The sequence below is a fragment of the Myotis nattereri genome (assembly GCF_964212035.1).
Source record: "Myotis nattereri genome assembly, chromosome: 1".
Lineage (NCBI taxonomy): Eukaryota > Metazoa > Chordata > Mammalia > Chiroptera > Vespertilionidae > Myotis > Myotis nattereri.
In genome coordinates this window covers 78066717-78083957 of record NC_138075.1, presented here as the reverse complement: position 1 = coordinate 78083957, position 17241 = coordinate 78066717, and the positions used below count along the sequence as shown (strand labels likewise).

General features: G+C 55.8%; 2 protein-coding genes across 4 annotated transcripts; both read right to left on the bottom strand.

Moving 5' to 3' along the window:
• Window positions 1–984: 984 nt before the first annotated feature.
• REM2 (RRAD and GEM like GTPase 2) lies at window positions 985–5283 on the bottom strand. Of its 3 annotated transcripts, none has more exons than XM_081103792.1 (5): window positions 5146–5283; window positions 3611–3952; window positions 3296–3372; window positions 2381–2588; window positions 985–2062 (listed from the first exon to the last, which is right to left on the bottom strand). In XM_081103792.1, the coding sequence occupies exons 1-5, from the start codon at window positions 5246–5248 to the stop codon at window positions 1767–1769; spliced, it is 1026 nt and encodes a 341-aa protein (XP_080959918.1). In that variant the 5' UTR covers window positions 5249–5283; the 3' UTR covers window positions 985–1766. The 3 variants fall into 3 exon arrangements, with proteins under 3 accessions (XP_080959918.1, XP_080959920.1, XP_080959919.1); XM_081103794.1 differs by having other exon boundaries at window positions 985–1523; XM_081103793.1 differs by having other exon boundaries at window positions 3296–3369.
• A 4221-nt stretch (window positions 5284–9504) lies between these two features.
• LRP10 (LDL receptor related protein 10) lies at window positions 9505–15944 on the bottom strand. The gene is made up of 7 exons (XM_081104513.1): window positions 15275–15944; window positions 14869–14913; window positions 14223–14358; window positions 12386–12576; window positions 11251–12268; window positions 10782–10911; window positions 9505–10654 (listed from the first exon to the last, which is right to left on the bottom strand). Exons 1-7 carry the CDS (start codon window positions 15306–15308, stop codon window positions 10049–10051), a joined length of 2160 nt encoding a protein of 719 aa, XP_080960639.1. The 5' UTR covers window positions 15309–15944; the 3' UTR covers window positions 9505–10048.
• Window positions 15945–17241: the final 1297 nt, after the last annotated feature.

Genomic DNA, 17241 nt, shown 5'->3' with positions numbered 1-17241 from the left:
CCCGCCCCCGCCCCCCCCCCCCCAATCCTTACTGGAAAGGGAACCTCAGATGCAAAGGTTGATAAAATCATTAAATATCAAGCAGACATGAGTGGAATCCCAGCTCTGCTTACTGACCTCTCAGACAGGTTACTTAAACTCTGTTTCTTCCACAGTAAAAACAGGTAGTAACACCTTATATAGTCATTAAAGAATTAACAGATAAAGTGAATAAAGTCCTAAGGATAGTGTCCCTATCATATCTCACGCTGGGCTGGTCTCACTTGGCCCTCTGCAGCTGTAAGGACTAAGAAGACAGACATCTCCTTCCTCTTTCCATCAAGTTCTGGGAACCTGAGTGGGGTGAGGCGGAGGCCTGGCCCCTGGGTGCTCAGGTAACTGTACTGCATGTGTAAGTGTGAGGGGAGCTGCTGCTGCCTCTGTTCCCTTTGTTCAGACTCGTGGCTCAGGCAGCAGCAGGCGTGGGCGTCAGCAGGAAGGCACTGACAGCTTCAGTTCTCACCCCGGCTTCGCAGGTGACAGCTGGGGTGGTGGAGCCGGCAGGGGAGGTGCAGGCTGACCCCGTCCTGACCCAGCTGGTGGGCCTCTCCGGTGGGTGTGGCCTCACCTGGAGCCAGTCCAGGGCATAGCCGAACGTAGCTCTGGGAGCTAACTGTAGCCTCCAGCCCGCTTCTTGCAGTATAAGGTAGGGTCAAGAGATGGGTACTGGGTACTACGTGTCACTAAGGTACTAAATTACTTCTAGCTCCTCTCCAGGCCTGTTTCTTCAACGGCAAGGCAACGGCACGAGTTAGACCCAATCATCGCCAAGGGGCTGTGGCCACCGGTCACGGACTACATCAGGACTAAGTCAGTTCCGAGGCCTCCCTAGAGAGTTAGGTTCCTTGCTCCTTCGGGCCTGAGTTTTCTTGTCTGTAACAGACAAGAGTTTCCCACATCCATCCCTTCTGTGGGGGCGTTGAAAATAAAGTCAAAGTGAATAGGTGCAGTAGAAAAATTCTTTATTCAAAAGGGAAGGGTGGACCCTTGCTGGTACTTCCTGGGCCCTGGCCAAAGGGGAGTTACCACCCCCCCGCTCAGCTCCTCACGCTGGCATCTGAAGGCAAAAGTCTGTCCACACCTTACCTTTAAGAGCCTTAAAGGGGAAGTGCCGTGGTGTAGTGATAAATCACAAAATCAGTTCTCAAAAAATAGCACTACCAGGCCCTTGCCTTTAAGAACTTCTTAAAGGCAAAGTGGACAAGTGCAGCAGATAAGAGCCAGAACATTGTAGGAAAAGTCTCCAAGAAGGGTCTCCGTGTCTTTACCTTTAAGAATCTCTTAAAGGTGAGGCATATTCGTGCACAGTACAAAGGTGGAAAACCCTGTAAAAGAGTCTCCCAAGCACTTTTCCAGTTCTCGGTTTTAGGGTCTCTACCGGAGAGGTGGTAAAGCGCGAAGTAATGAACAAAATACCGTACCTTGCAGAACGATTTTCCTTCCTGCCCGCCGGCGCGCCCGCCCTCGGGTCTGAGCACTGCCTCCTGCGCCCAGGGGCGGAGGGGTATTTCAGAGACCGCCCCTCCCCCCTCTGGCCGTGGTCACACCAGGGCGTCCTGGGAGTTTTTGGTTTCCTAGTCTACATCCCCCCCCGCCCCCCCTCCAGCCTTGGCTGTCTTCACAAAGGAAGTCGGACAGGGCGTGGCGGGGCGAGCGGGCGAGCCGAGAGTGGTGACCATGGCGACCGTGGTGACCATGGCGACCGCGGTGACCATGGCGACCGCGGCTCAGAGCACGGAGAGGTCGTGACACGACCTAGAGCGCTGCTTGAAGAACTTGGCGTTGCGGGGCACCAGGTTGGCAAGGAAGCGCTTGGCCTTCTTGGTGAGGCTCTCGCGCCGCGCGGGTGGCGCGGGGCCCTCGGGGCTGCCCCGCTCTGGCCGCTGGCCCCCCGCGTGGCCCCGGCCCCGCCTCAGCCGGATCTGGCGGACGGCGCCCTCGAAGAGCTCCCGCGTGTTGTGGTGCAGCGCGGCCGACGTCTCGATGTGCTTGCAACTCAGTATTCCTGCCAGGTGGCGGCCCTCTGCGGGGAGGGACGGGGTCAGGCGCCTGCGGGTGCGCTGGGCCTGGGCAGGGTGCGCCCTGGAAAGGGGCTGAGGCGAAGACGGCAAAGCAGGGATCGCGGGGAGGGAAAAGGGGGCAGTGAGAAGACGTGACGGGGAGTGGAGAGAGGAGCTGCTCAGGGCCCTAGGCATGGGCATTGGGAGACTGCGCTTAGCCCGCGGCTAAATGTCCTTAGGTTTGTGCAGCTGGCGGTAAAAACGCCTTACGCGAAAGAGGTGACTTGGAAGGGAGAGGATACCTTAGGATGGCAGGTATGGACGCGGCTCAGGATACCCACCCTCCAGGGAGACCTCCCGGGAGCGGGCCAGGTCACTCTTGTTTCCAACGAGGATGACGGGCAGGTCATGGTGGGGCCTCCCAGCGCGGAGTCGAAGTAGAGTCTCTGGAACTTTGGAGAAGCTCCGTCGGTCAGTGACTGAGAAGACGATGAGAAAGGCATCCCCGGTCTGAAGGCAGTGGTCCTGCAGCCACCCCGCGCCATCCCCCTGCAGAGGGGCGGGAAGTCACAGAACGTCAGGGCGGGGAAGCGAGGGAACATCTGCCCAGCACCTACGATCTCGGACGAGGAATCAGGATGTGCGGGAGAAACCACCTGTGTGGAACCGCAGAGCTAGTGGACGGCAGAATCTCCATGTCCAGGGTGTGTGGGGGGGAGGCGCAAGTTAGTAATGTGAGCCCGCACTGGGGAACTGGAGACACAGGATCCCAGGCTAGGGTGGCCCGTCCTATTTTCTGATACATAAGCTCAAGAAAGTTTAAGAAATGACTGCTCTTCAAGTGTTATGTAACCTGGTCTCTGGTTTCTATATAGTGACCATTTACATCCAAACGTTCACAAGTCCTCACTTTCTCTTTTTCTTTCCCTGACATGCCAGAGCCCTGAACTCTTGGGGGGTCAGACTCTTCCAGGCTGAAAAAAAGTATGGCTAGGGTCAGTTTCAGAATGTTTAGCCTGGCTTGCAGCTGCAGGGTTCGCCAAATTCAAATCCTAACTTTCCTCTGGGTCAGAAGACCCTGGAGAGAAGTGGATCTTGAGGCCATGACATGCGCACTGTTGGGGGCCTTTGCTCTCTAAGATGATAACACGTGTTGAAACCAGCGCCTGCAGTCCCACCAGCCTTCACCCAGGCTTTGCCCTTCCCCAGTTCTCCCAGGGGTCATCACCTGCTTGCAGCCGCGTGTTAGTTCTCACCTGTTCCCAGATGTCATAAACAACTAAGGTGACTTCCTCCTTATCCACCATGATGCGTCTCTCATAGGTGTCCTCTGCTGGGGAATAAGGACAGGGAATAGTGCCCGTTAGGAAGCTCCCAACACTGTGAGAGCTGGTAGCCAGGGATGCCTCAGATCCCAGAACCAGGGACCGTCCTCCAGGGAGGTTGCCACAAAAAGCATTGGAGAAACTTCTCTGAGGTTCTGGCTCCTAGGGGCTGCTCATGCCTTGAGCTCTCCCATCCCTGACTAGCTCTGGAGGCACCCTCAATCCTTGCAGGGCTCCCCGAAATACCTGGATTCTCCGGCTCATGAGTACTGTCTCCCTGGAGACCGCCAAAAGTGCCCGCTAAGGAGCTCTTGCCCACGCCACTCTCCCCCACAAGCATGACCTTGAAGATGCCATCCTTTTGGGTGGTGGCTGCCTCCCCTGAGCCCAAGGAGTCAGAAGAGCCAGAGGATGAGGCTTGAGGTGGCCAGTCAAGTTCATCTACAGCCTGGGCCCGCCGCAGCTGGTGCTTGTAGGGGACAGGCATGCTGCCTCTTCGTCTGGGGACCCCGGGGGCAGAGGGTGGCCCGCTCCGGTCCAACCCTGCCAACAGTTTCTCTGACTTCTTCAGCAGGGTGGCATTTGCTTCTGGGGGGCAAAGAGAAAGAAGGTATGAGCGGGGTGTGCCTAGCCATCTGCACAGGGCTCAATCCTGGTTGCTCCAGCTTTAGAGGCCCAGTTGATGACCATGACCCAGAAGGAGCTGAGAATCTTTGGTCTGACCCCTTACACCGAAACTCTCCCAGAAGCCTGAACTGGTGGGGCGCTAAGGAGCTGACCTGATGGCTTGTCCAAAGTGGCTCCAGCCACAACCTATTCAAAAACTGCCCCATGCAGGGGAGGCGCCTGTGTGCAGCCTTGCACACCCACTCACACTTCACACTGACACATAGGCACACCCTCTGGCTGGGGGCTGCTCTTCCTTCGGCCAAGAGGCCTTGCCCCTGCTGCTTCCTGCACTGGCAACCCCCTGGCTTGCTGGCTCCGGGATGAGAAACTGAAGCTGCTGCCCATGTTCTGTGGGGGCGGGTAGTGGTAGTCAAAAAACTTTGCGGGGAGCCCGATCTCAGGGAAGATCCTTTGCTCTTTGAGATGTGTGCTTTGTGTCTCTGGGTGTGTGCATGAGAGGGGCTGCCTCTTCCTGTGGCCTTGTAGGTGAGTCTCCCCCAGTGCGTGAGAATCCTGCACCCCTGGCTGTTTCCGTGAGTTGGAGAAAATATTGTGTTCATGGTGAGGAAGAGGGAGGGTGGGAGAGGGAGACAGTGAAAGAGCAGGAGCGTAAGAGCGTGACAATGCACGGGTCAGGGTAACAGGAGGAAGATGGACAGACACAACAAAGGGGGATGGAGAGAGGCTGGAAATAGCCCAGGATCAATACCTGGCTAGCAGCCAGGGCCTCCAGGAGCCAGAAGAAACCCTTACAACAGGTCCCCAGGGCAGCCCCTTGCCCGTGATTCCCAGGCTTGGGGGCCGCCCCTTCCCTTTCCCGTTCCTTTCCTCCTGCCTCTTGGGAATGAGTCGGACCTAGGGAGCCAAGTACAAATTTCCCCAGCGTAGCCCTGAGAGTGAGGGGGAGGGGGGTATTTAAGCAGCTTTTCCCCCCCACCCCCCAGTTCAGCCCCATTCCTAGTGTGAGTGGGCGGCTTCCCCCCTTTCCAACTTGCTCTACCCTTCTTGCTGTTTGGGTTCAAGCTCCTTTAACCCCCTAGTTCTGACCTCCCCACAAAGCTTCGGCTCCCACCCCCATGGTTCCAGCCAAAATCTGCCCCGCTCTGCCTCACCTGGTGTGGGCGTCCCTGGTGGGGAATTCTGGTGGCTGCCGGAGGGGCAGAGTGCTGTGGTTTCTGTGTCCGTGTCCATGTCGGCGTCCAGGTCCGAATGCATCGGTGTGCGTGTGTGTGCAGCCCGGGCGACCAGCAGCACCGCTATCTCATTTAGCAGCACTGTCAGCTTTTCCCTTTAAATACCACCCCCCCACCACGTGTCCTCCCCCCTAGACACCTGGGGAAATTGTCCCGCCCCTGATGAGGTCACACATGCTAATGAACAGTGATGTCAGCGGGATTCCCTCCTTTCTGCCCTCCCCTCTTTGTGTCGCTTCCCGCTGGGAGCACACACACTGCAGAGTCCGGGTAAGACATAACAGAACACAGTCAGAGAGCAGAAGAGACAGGGTCTCAGAGAAGTGGGGCGAGGGTTTGGTGGGTAAGGAAGGCAGGAGGCAGGGACACAGGACCGAGAGGTCTTTCTCCAGGAGCCAGGATTATGCATGATTTATCTCCGTGTTCCCAGCCCCCTAGCCCAATGTCTAGCCCAGAGTAGGTGCTCTGTGGCTAAATGGAGGGCTAGAGGCAGAAACCAAAAGAAATGCAGAGACAGGAGGCACCCACCTTGCCACCAAGCTTCCCTGCCATTCTCTCCTTCCCCACACCACCCCTTCTGGGCTAAGGCCCAGAGAAGTACCTGTTTCCCAGCCTGGTCCCTAGGTAGATGGGGCTTTGAGGAAGGAGAGATGGTTGCTTTGTTTGTGCTGCTTCCTTTCATCACCAAGTTCAGGTGCTGCAAACCATTGTGGGGACTTCCTTTTTCTCCCTCCCTGCCAGGCCCACCAGCCTAGTGTTAATCGGAGCAGGAAAGAAGGGTGGGGTACAGAGTGCTAGCCCCTCCCCTTGAGTCCCTCTCTGGGACAGCCACCAGGGCTTCTGGGCTACACACAAGGCACACACAGTGTCTACCGCCTTCTGTAAAGCCAGGATGGGTGTCTCATTTACTGTTCGTTTCCTGCCCAATTACTCTTGGTCTTCCTTCCTGACACCTGCAAGCACCCAAACATTCTGATTTCCTGGCCCCTGCTGACCCGATTTTTGTCAGGTCTTCCTACAGTATCTTTCATCCTCATGGCTGTAAGGCTCAGAGTGGTAGGCGGATGGCCTGCCTCCAAATCAATCATGCAGCTGGGAAAAAAGTAGGGACACCAGGACTCTCACCCACATTTTTCCAATGCCAAAGATGCTTCTTCATCTCTACCTGATGCTGCCTTCCTTGTCTTAAGTATTCCAACTGTCTCCTATTACTGGGAACAATCCATATTGCAATCTTTGGTGGACTTTTCCAATCGAAGAGGCAAATGGTAATCGGATTAACATGCAGTAACAGTTCATTTATCTAGAGACCAACTACAGAGCAACATTGTGGGGTCCAGCGGGAGCAGAAAGGATTCCTGAGCAGGTACAATATTCATGCGCTTTACTCACAGGATAGACTCTCCAGCCTTCAATTATGGACTATTTATCTGTTGTTCACAATTTTAATGTGTCCATGTGTGTTTGTGTACACACAGATCAGAAGCACATTTAGAGCAGCAAGTGACCCCTGATAGCCTGGTAGTAGGGAAGCAACACCACAGAAGCCTTTTAAAGCGGTCACAAGCATTTAAAGGCGCTCTAATGCCATTTGGCATAAAGGCAAACAGCCCCCTGACACTGTTGTAACTTCTGAAAACATAGCTTAGCAGGAGCCATTGGTTTCTGTGTGATCCTCAGCATCCCGGCAAGATTTCCATTAGGTTCTGGCTCCCAGGGGCTGCTCCCACCCCCGACTTCCACCGCTGAGCGCTGTCTGGAGACCACCCATGAGCTACATATGAGTGTAATGTTTTAGAATGATTTCCTTCCAAAAGGAGTTTTTAGAGAAGTTTTAAAGTATAAAGGTGTGAGCTTGATGTCGCTGGAAAACTCAATGAGGTGGTTGGATTCATTTTTCTGGTATCAGATGAGTGAGTCAGGGGCTGCTGAACCCAGCAAGGATTCCTGGCTATGACTTCTGCCTGCCCTCAAACCAGCCTTAGGCCACAGGACAGGTTGGGTTTCACCTTGAACCACCATCTCTCTTCCTCACGGGTAAGAGGCTGTATACTTGCTCATCCATCTCCAAGCTCTCAGGAATGGGAGAGCCTATGGAATAGTGGGAAAGGGTGAGATCTGGAAGCGAACCAGCCCAGGTTTAAATCTGCCTCTCGGTAGAGACTAGGCTAGTCTCCTAATTCCTTGGGTGCTGCTCTGAACCTGTGACCTGGCTCGTGTGGTTATGATGCCCATGGCACTGCCTTGTCATGAGGGTTGGCCACATGGGGTAATGGATCTGACCCTTAGCAGGGAGCCCAATTATTGGTGCTCCCGTGGCCTCTTCTGTGTGGCAGGGGGACCCCCTTCCTTCCCAGCAGGGACCGGAACTTGGTTCAGGCCCAGATTCTGCTCCTTAAGGACTGAATTCTGTTGTTCTCACATTTCCAGCCGATTCCCCTCTTAAGCTGAGAACACCACCTCCTCCTCTTTCAGCCCTGATATTGGGCACCACAGACAGTGGTATCTATCCTGATAGTATTTGAAGTTGCCTCCTCTTTTTCCTTGGGCCATGGTTAAAATAAACTTGGGTGAATGTTCCCCAATGTCCCACCCTCTCCTGGGTAGGACCCTCTGTTTTACTAGATTTCTCTTACTGCCTATACGAGGCCAATTCCTTCTCCCCATCAACCTGGAGCTTCACTGTGGCTGCTAATGGTGTTACTGCTTGCATCTCCCAAGGCACACACCCAGCACCCAGAGAAGCTTCTTTTAGGCTCGTGAATCTATACACACAGGCATTCCTAGTGAATCTACCTTCAAGTCCTCCCTCCAGCATTCTGAGGAGTTCCATCACGGGGAGCGTTCTCTTACCTTGAATCTCTGTCCACTTTCATTACAAAAAAAGGTCTCGAGTAGGACAAGGGGTGAAGATACCAGGTTGAAGGTTTTTGAGATGGCTGCAGGGAAGACAGGAGCAGGAAGAAGGTAGAGACCAGGTGATGGAAGAATGGGAGGGGAAATCAACATTCCCTGTGTCACTGGGCCGGACACTGGTGGGACGCAGGGATTGTTGCACTGGGGAAGGAAGGCCCAAAGGACGAACAGTAAGCAAGAAGGGAGATCTCTGGAGAGGATCTGCAGTGAAAGGAACTCGGGTCTTTCCCGAGCTAAGACGCCAGGGTCCCAGGACTGCACCATATACCCTTTTTGCCATTCCTTAGGCTCTTGCTCACTGGGAAGGAGGAAACATTATGCAATCAGCACTGCATGTAAGGTTGACAGGGTATAATCAACAGGGCCCTCCACCAGAGGGTGGGGATAGGCCAGGCCAGGCAGGAAAGGCGAGGACGAGGCTGGGGGTTTCCCTGGGGATGGGGGAGCATGTTCTGCCAGGGATGCCTCAGCTCTGCCTCTGGGCATAATGCTCACCCACATAGTTCCTTCTAAATCCTTTGTCCCGATTTTCACGTCAAACTCTGGGACAGCTCTATCACCTTGCTTACCAGAGGCTGCGTTCCAACATTTTCACAGATCATTCCCTCCTCCATCACCCTCTCCAGCTCTTTGGCTCTGGCTACTGCTTGCGTTCCTGCACCTTTTCTGAGGTTCAGGGTCCAGCTTGTTAGAGCCTTCACTCTCAAGTCTGCTTAGTTTGCTTACCCGGTGGAACTCACCATGCCTGGAATTCACAACTCTATTCCAACTACTGACAGTGTTCTTTAATCTAGTTGGGCCTTCTTCCAGGAAGACCTCTTAGATTTGGCCAAGTAGATGCCAGCATCTTCACATTCTGAATGTTTGATTTTTCTCTCAATTCACCTTTGCCTGCTTTGAAGCAGCCTGTTAAAAGCTCATCTGCCTAGGACAGACTGTAATTGTCTGGTGGGGTTAGAGGGTGGAGGGCAGGAGTCACCGCTCCCATATTCTACCAGGGACAATCTGCTCCTGTGATCTGACTCTGCAAGTACTCCATAAATGGAAACCTTTCCAGCTACAGGGCCCAGCAGGCTCACCAGGCTCTGGTCTGGCAGTGAATAGAGGTGTGGTGCTCACCCTGGTGTCAATCACTGTAGAGTTGGGCCCCAGGTGGTGAGTGGAGGTGGAAAGGGTTGGTTCTTAGGATCCTTAGAATTTTCTTACCCACTGTGTGGTAAAAAAATCAAGAGTGTGTGATTAGATCAATAGGAAGAGGGGAGAGCAAAGGCCTACACAGACAGGAAGGAGCAAAGTGAGGTGAGTATAAGCTGAGATGGGTAGAGACGCAGGGCTCAGGCTCACAGCTCATGTACAAAAATCTTAAATTTCTGATTCCTTTATTTTCAACCTTGACTTCTGGGCAATGACCTAGCTATTGGACAAAAGCATTTGTTGTGCTTTTTTTTTTTTTTTTTTTTTGAGCCAGGCCCTATAGGAAGGATCACAGTTGGCAAAACCACAGGCCCTGCCTAAATCTTCCCCTTGGGGGCTAGAGGTCTCCAGCCAATTGGCATGCTGGTGCTTAAGGCCACTTTTGGTGGGGGATTGGTAAGGATGGAGTGTTCAGGCCTATGACCTCTTAAGAACTTTACTCTTTAAAAGGAGCCACCCAAATGGTGGTGGTGTGAGGAGAGGGTGGTGGTGAAGAGACTGTGATCTCTGGCCAGGTGCAGCGGGAGCTCTGCATGAGCCCTCTCTCTGCCTGAGGGACACCGAACTTGACAGCAGCTACACAGGGCAAAGGGAGGCTCACCAAGTCCCCTCAGACCTAGGGTCAGGGAGGGAAGTAGTGGGAGTGAAGCTGGGCTGTTTCTAAAGGGTGGTTGTCACAGTGACTAGAGCCCCCAGGAGAGCCCAGGTCCCCTCAGGCAAGCAGTGGCTCGTCCTCGGCTTCAACCACCCAGACTCCCGGCTCAGCCAGTGGCACCAGCAGTACATCGTCTTCATCCTCTGGGGACAGGACTATCGTGTGGGGTTCAGGTGGGGTTTGGGTTGGTCCTGGGGGCCGGACTGGTCCTGGCGGCCGGAGGCTGGGCAAGAGGCGGCCTCGTAGGGCCTGCACCACTCCAGACAGCAGTGACGGTTCTAGGGGCACTGAAGGCAGTGACCCTGGGGCCTCCAGGACAGTAGGGAGGGCTGGAGGTATGCTAGCAGATGGGAGGGGAGCCTTGACAGGCAGTGGTGGTGCCTGTTCCCCATCCTGCCCACCTACTGCCCCAATCTCACGGGCTGGACCTGTGCTGCCATCTAGGGCTTCAAGGGGAGCATCCGAAGGTGTGACTTGGGGTCTGGTTTCAGGGGTTCGGGCTGGAGGGTTGGTTCGAGGAAGCAGGCCCCAGCGGCGGAGACGGCGCACCAGGCGGCGGACAGTACGGCCCCGCTGGCGGCGGCGGGCACCTGAGGCACCCCCTGGAGTCATATCCTGGCGCAAGATCTGTAGCAGAGAACGCAGGTTGCCCAGCACTGAGTTCTGCAAGGAGAGGAGGAGACATCAGTCGGAGGGATGAGGGCCAGAAGCCTGAAAGGAGGAAGGGACAGTGGCAGGGCCACAGTGGAGCTGGGGGCAGCATGAGCTAGGGTTGGGGGTAGTGACTTACATCATTAGGATTCTCTGTAGGGAAGTCCTCCACAGGTGGGATGGCGCCCTGGGCAATGAGCTGCCCATAAGACGGGGGTGCCTGCTGCTGCACAATCTCAGCCTCCATTCGGGAGAGGGGGGCAAAAATGCTGGAAGGAACGAGGGCTGCTCAGTCACAGGCGGCCCAGCTACAGCAGCCTGTCCCGACCTGGACAGGCCTCTTCCCTCCGCACCCAGGACAGGACAACTGGAGCTATACCGTGGTTTTCCCCAAAGTCATCTGAGGTCCCCTCCTTCCCTGCGATGGCTTTCAGAAGATAGACCTGTTCTTTCCTCAAAGAAGAACCTCTTTCCCCAAGCTGGATAACCCCGAGCCAACCCACAGGCTGGTCACTGAACCTACCCCCCACATGGGCGCCCTCCTGGTCTCCCGTGGCAGCGCGGGCTGCGTCCCACCCTCAGCCCCCACCCCTCTAACGCCAGCTGACCTGTACTCCTGGGTGCGAATGGCATAGAGCTTGCAGGTGCAGCCCAGAGCAATGACCAGCAGCAAGCCGCACACAAGGCTGCCAATGACTGCAGCTGTAATGACCTTGCGGGGCAGGGCATAGGAGCAGTCCCACTCATCACTGCCGTCAGCACAGTCCGGCTGCCCGTCGCACACCCATGTCTCATACACGCACTTCTCGTCCCGACATCGGAAGTTGCCAGGCTGGCAGTGCCGGCAACGTCTCTCATCTGCTCCGTCAGCACAGAAGGTCTGGTAGTTACAGCGGTCAGCAGGCAGGTAGCAGGCTGTGGCACTGGGGGTGCCAAAAGCCCCACAGGGATAGTGTCCAGGTGGGCAGCTGGGGCAGTTCTCCTCATCTGTGCCATCGGCACAGTCCCATGAGCCGTCACAGCGCTGGGCCTCACTGTAGCAGCGCTCACCTAGGCCCTCACTGGCCCCCAGGCCAGAGCCTAAGCCGCAAGGTTGGTCCCAAGGTAAGCAATAGCCCTGCACGTGGTAGGTGGCATTGAAGCCCCGACCACTGCTCCAAGGAACTGTGTGGTAGGCCACAATGGCTTGGCCAGACAGCGTCTCCACGGTGACAGCCTTGCCATTGTTGAAGTGGGTGAGCCTGCGCAGCCGCCGGGAGGTCTCAGGGGGCCCCGAGCCATCATACACATGCACTGCATCTTCATAGCCCAGATCCAGGGCTGTGAAGCGCACTGCGAGGCGCCGGCCGTCGTGGGGGTCCAGCAGCCAGAGGCAGGACTGGGGGTGGGAGACTGACGCCAGGTGTGAGTATCCAGGGGAGGAGAAGACCCCATAGAAGTCTTCCAAGGTGTGATTGCAGGGTGGGGCGGGGGCAGAGGCTGGGATCAGGTCAGGGAAGGGATCTGAACTGCAACCTGCCTCATCCGAGCCATCTCCACAGCTATCGACCCCGTCGCAGTGCTGGGCCGAGGGCACACAGCGGTGGTTCAGGCACTGGAACTCTTCCTGCAGGCATATCAGCCAATCTGCAGAGGCACCATGGAGAAGGGCTCTGAAGCGCGGGAGCTGGTGGGGCCCTCCCCTCCTCCCTGGGGCTTCCACTGCCTGTGTTAACAGCCCCAGGGACACCCTGTCCAGCCTACCTTGGCTGTAGGAGAGGAGAAAGCCCTGGCCCATGGGTGCTCTGGCCCCGGCATAGCTGTAGGTGATGGTGACATTGCCCCCAGGTAGCTGCAGAGGGCTGGCAGGTGCCTCGCACAGGGAGATCTGTGGCTGGAGAGGGGAGCGCAGGATTAAGCGCTCTGAGCCACAGGCCAAGTGCAGTTTTTGGAACCTACAGGGGTAGAGAGCAGGATGTGAGATATTCTTTTTTTGTTAATCCTCACCCGAGGATACTTTATTGATTTTAGAGACAGGAATGGAGAGAGAAAGAGACAAAAACATCAATGTGAGAGAGAAACATCAATTGCTTTGCCTCCTGTATGAGCCATGACTGGGGATCAAACCCGAAACCTGGGTATGTGCCCTGACCTGGAACAGAACCCACAAACTTTCTGGTATATGGGATGATGGTCCAACTAACAGCCACACCGTCCAGGGCTGTGAGATATTCTTGATTACTACCGCTGGCTTCTTCCTCCCCAGGACTTTTCTACCCCCAAAAGCACAAGCATCTACTTATCCACAATTCAAATAGCTAAGTGAAAATTCAGTCAGCCAAATTCCTTAGTAGTCAATGGCACTAGTCCTACCAGAGGCCAGTGGCACCTTGAGATTATGTGATATATCCTAGATTCCCATGGAAAAACAGACTTATCTTCTGAGACTGCAATATGAACAGGGGTATTGCTTTCCAGTTGTTACAGCACTGTCACTCAAGTACAGTGTTAGCAGTAACTGGCAGCTACCACACAGCTAGATTAGCCAGACCTTGCCATCCCCTCCAAATGCCTGGCAGCGAGACTTGGGATCACCATGGCACTTTGATCCCTCTGCTCCAAAGCCTCGCCACAGATTGCCCTCTCCCTTCACCTCCCCCTTTCTGGGTAAATTCATGAAAAGCGAACTGTGTGAAGCAAACAGCCAGGTACTTAATTAACATGGGCACAACCCCATGGTCCAAGGTTGGAGGAGCCTGGGAGACCTGGATTATTCAAAGAGATCTGGGGAGGCTGAGGAAAGTTCTAGCTGATTAAAGGACTAGCTCTGAATCCTAGGCAAAGATATTCAAGGATTAAGGACTTCCTCAGAGCAGCCATATAGAAAGCCAAGGATGTTTCTAGAATGACTGCTGACCTTCAGAGATGACCAGGACCTAAGCTAGATGTCCATCCCCACCCAGATCCAATTCACTGTGTCTGGTTCAGAACAAGGCAGGCTTTTAGGACAGATGAGGCCAGTGGTTCCCAATGTGGGGCGCAATTTGATTTTTAAGGAGGGCAATTCGAGAATAAGTTAACTGAATTTTTTGCATTTCTTATGGTTCTAGGGGCCTCAGATACAGTATATAAGTATAAATTGTGACATATTTAAGCATTTCACTTCTCTATTATATGTTTTGAAACTCTATTTTCTATTTTCTCATATCAATTTATATTATTATTACCATTTAAACAATGATTAAATGATTACTGATTGCTTCCTCAGTACTTCAAGTGTCCTGTTTATTTTCTCTCTCATGGATGCCATGCTCTCTGGAAGCTTGTTTAGACCAAGTGAATGGCCTTTAGGCTTCCTCCACGTGAATAGGAGCTCACTTTTTGGGTAATAAGAATTATATGTCATGGTGGGGGGGCATCAGGATTTTAGAGATGCTTAGGTGGGACATGGCCAAAAAAGGGTTGGGAACAGCTGGACGAGGCCAAATCAAATTCTACTCTTCCCCCTGTTGGCAGGGATGGGAACTCCACAAAGAAGGCCTTCCCATGATGAAGCTGGGAGGAGCCGGGGAGAGGAACAGGGTCTTGCCCTGCTTCTCACCTGACCATTACAGTCTGATCCTTGCTGCCAGGGATGAGCCAGGTGCAGTTGGCAGGGGAGCTGTGGCTGTCCCGGCTCAAGGGCCTCTGTAAGGTGCCCTGTACTTCCAAGAGCACTGCCGGAGGGTCTTCACAGGCTGGCGAGAGAGGCAGAGACGCTGGCTGAGCGTCTGTTACCATCCCATCCCTCCCCAGACTCGAGGCCCCCAAGGGCCTGGGCTCTTGAAGAAGGAGCACACAAACGTCCCCTCCCGCCCAGGCTTGGTATCATCATAGTCTTCAGTGGGCCCCCTTCCTCCCACAAGCGTCACAGCTTCCCCTTAGGTATCAACAGTATATACAATCTGATGTCTGCTCTGTGCCAGCCCTTGGACCAGGAGGAACCGAACACACTGTCTCTAGCCTCAGGGAGACTACGTTCTGGCTAGGGAGATCAAGCACGGCGACTGGGGGGAAAACAAAATGGGAGGTAAGTTCCAGGTGAGGGTTCACACTGGGTCTCAGTTTCCCCATCTGTAAAATGAAGGGTGGACAATCGCCACTCAAAAACTATGTCGGCACCGTAAGAATGCAGGGAAGAGAGACTCCCTCTGCGGTGCTGCCCTCCTGTCACCGAGCCCCGAGCCCCCGAGGCGGCATCCACTCACCAGGATTTGGGAAAAGGATCCGGTCTGGGTGGGCCAGCGCGCCCCCTAGAGGAAGAGCGGGGAAGGGCAGAGAGGGAGTCGCTCAGAAGTTTGCTCCACCTGCACAACTCCGGGGGGAAGAGCGGCCACCGGGACTTCCGGGTAGTTTCTGGGGAGGGGCGCGGGGCAGGGGTGGCTGCGGGAGGCGACCCCGGGCAGCTCGGCCCGAGGGGCGGGGGCGGGGGTCTGGGGAGGCCCGAGGGAGGCTGAGGGCTGCGGGCGGCGGCGCCGGGGGCAGCCGGAGGCGGGGGGCTCGGGCTGGCCGCGGCGGGCGGGGGTCCGCGGGGGAGGGCGGGCGCGGGAGCGTCTGGGGGTGACGGCCCGGGGCGGGGCGGGGGCGGAGAGGAGTTTCGTTTCTGTTTCTCACCCAGGAGGAGGAAGAGGAGGGTGACGGGCGGCATCCTGAGCGGCCCGGCGGGGCACAGGTCCGGCAGCTTCCGTCGCCTACCCAGCGGGGAGGAGGCGCCGCTCCGCGCGCCCGGGCCCCGCAGGGCCGCCTCCCCGAGCGGGGTCCATGGCTCGGGCCGCTCGGCCGGGGCTCGGGGTGCCAGGGCTGGGGGCGGGGCGGCGGCCCGGGGCAGGGGCGGTGCCTCTCGCCAACTTCGGAGTTGTCTTCCGGGCGCCGCGCGCGCTCTCCCCTCTCCCGCTCGAAGCCGGCTCCGCCGCCCGGCGGTCAGCTCCAGGCCCCGTCCGGGCGCACCCTCGCCCGGAGCCCCCCCGCAGGCCGCGAGCGCCGGGGTCCAGGCCCGGCCGCCACCTGCCGGAGCGGGAGGCCACTTCCTCTTCCAGCCGAACTTTGCGGCCCGTCGCCTGCACGGCCGGCCCGGGGGCGGCTCACCTTCCCCCGCGCGTCGGGTCTGCGGGACGAGGCGGGAGAGCGCGGACGGGGACGGGGACGGGGACGGGGACGCGCCGCGGCCCAACTCCCGGCCCTCGCCCGGGCGGCACCCCAGCCCGCCCCGGGGTTGGAGGAGCCGCGGCCGGGGCGGAGGCAGGGGGCGGGCCGAGCCGGGCCCCACCTCTGCCCCGGCGCGCGCCCCGCCCCCGGCGCGCCTTAACCCGTCTCGGCCCTGCCCCGCCGGTCAGACCGGCTTCGGACCGAGCGCTCGGGCTCGGACCTCGACGCGGCTTGGTTTACCCCTTTGGGTGTGACACGCTCGTTTCAGGACGCGTTTCTCCACAGACAACTGCTGATTCCGGAGCTGCCGCGCCCTTCTTTCCTCTGGGCCCTTCAGTGTGAGGACTTGCCTCGTCCGAGGGTCCGGGCCCGCGGCCCCGGGGAGTGCGCCTCTATTACAGACATTACCGCGCGGCGCGGGGACTATTTGTTTACTCGCCGCCCCCGCCCCCGCCCCGCCTCTTCTCTGGAAACGGAAACTTCCTGTTTACCTTTGTCCCACGGGGCTGCTGTCCTGCTTCGACACCGTGAGGACTCAGTAAATGGTAAATAAAGGAATAAACGTGCCTTTCCCACTTGCTGGCCTGGTGATCTGGAGAAAATTACTTAACCACCCGGTTGAAAATGGGGATAATAATAGTGCATCTCCCTCATGAGGATGTTGTCAATCCTTTAGGGAGATAATGCGAGGTGAGCATAGAGGAAGTGTTCCGTACCTGGTAATAATATTATTATTATTAGTCACAGGAGGTATTTCTCATTTATGTGGGCTTGAGGCTACCGATGTTCTGTGGCACTGTTGGTAGTATTAATAAACAATACCAATAGCAAATACCTTTTGAGCTTTTTTTTTTTCACATTTCAGGCACAAATCTAAGCACTTTTCAAATGTTTGCTCTTTTTATTTCTCTCAACAATCTTGTGAGGTATGATACTATCGTTACTCCCATTTTACACATAAGGAAACCCCGGGTACACAAGGTTAAGTTTTTGCCCAACATCATGGACCTAGTAAATACCGAAACAAAGGTTTGGACCTAGGTGATCTGCTTTTGGATAGAACATACACTTGGGTCCTTACTACTCTCACCCCTTTACAAATGATACAAAACAGTTAAATGTTGATGTGTTCAAAACTGGGACCTCAGCAAGGCCTGAAGCCATAGCGTTGGTCATAAAAAGGCCCTTCCACTTGATCCCATGCCCTTGGTCCCATGCCCTATCTCTCCCTGGTCGCTACTGCAGCCCTTGGGATTAATGAGGGGTGAAACAGAATCCTGAATGTGGGAGCAGGATGTTGAGCAAAGGGAAGAAGGGCAAAGAGGTTGGGGAAATTTAAATTATTTAAGTCCTAAAAGTGATTATTGTGCTTTTAGTAGATAGCTTGCCTGTGTTCTCTATGCTGGATACTTGGCATATGCCTGGAACTCTTAAAG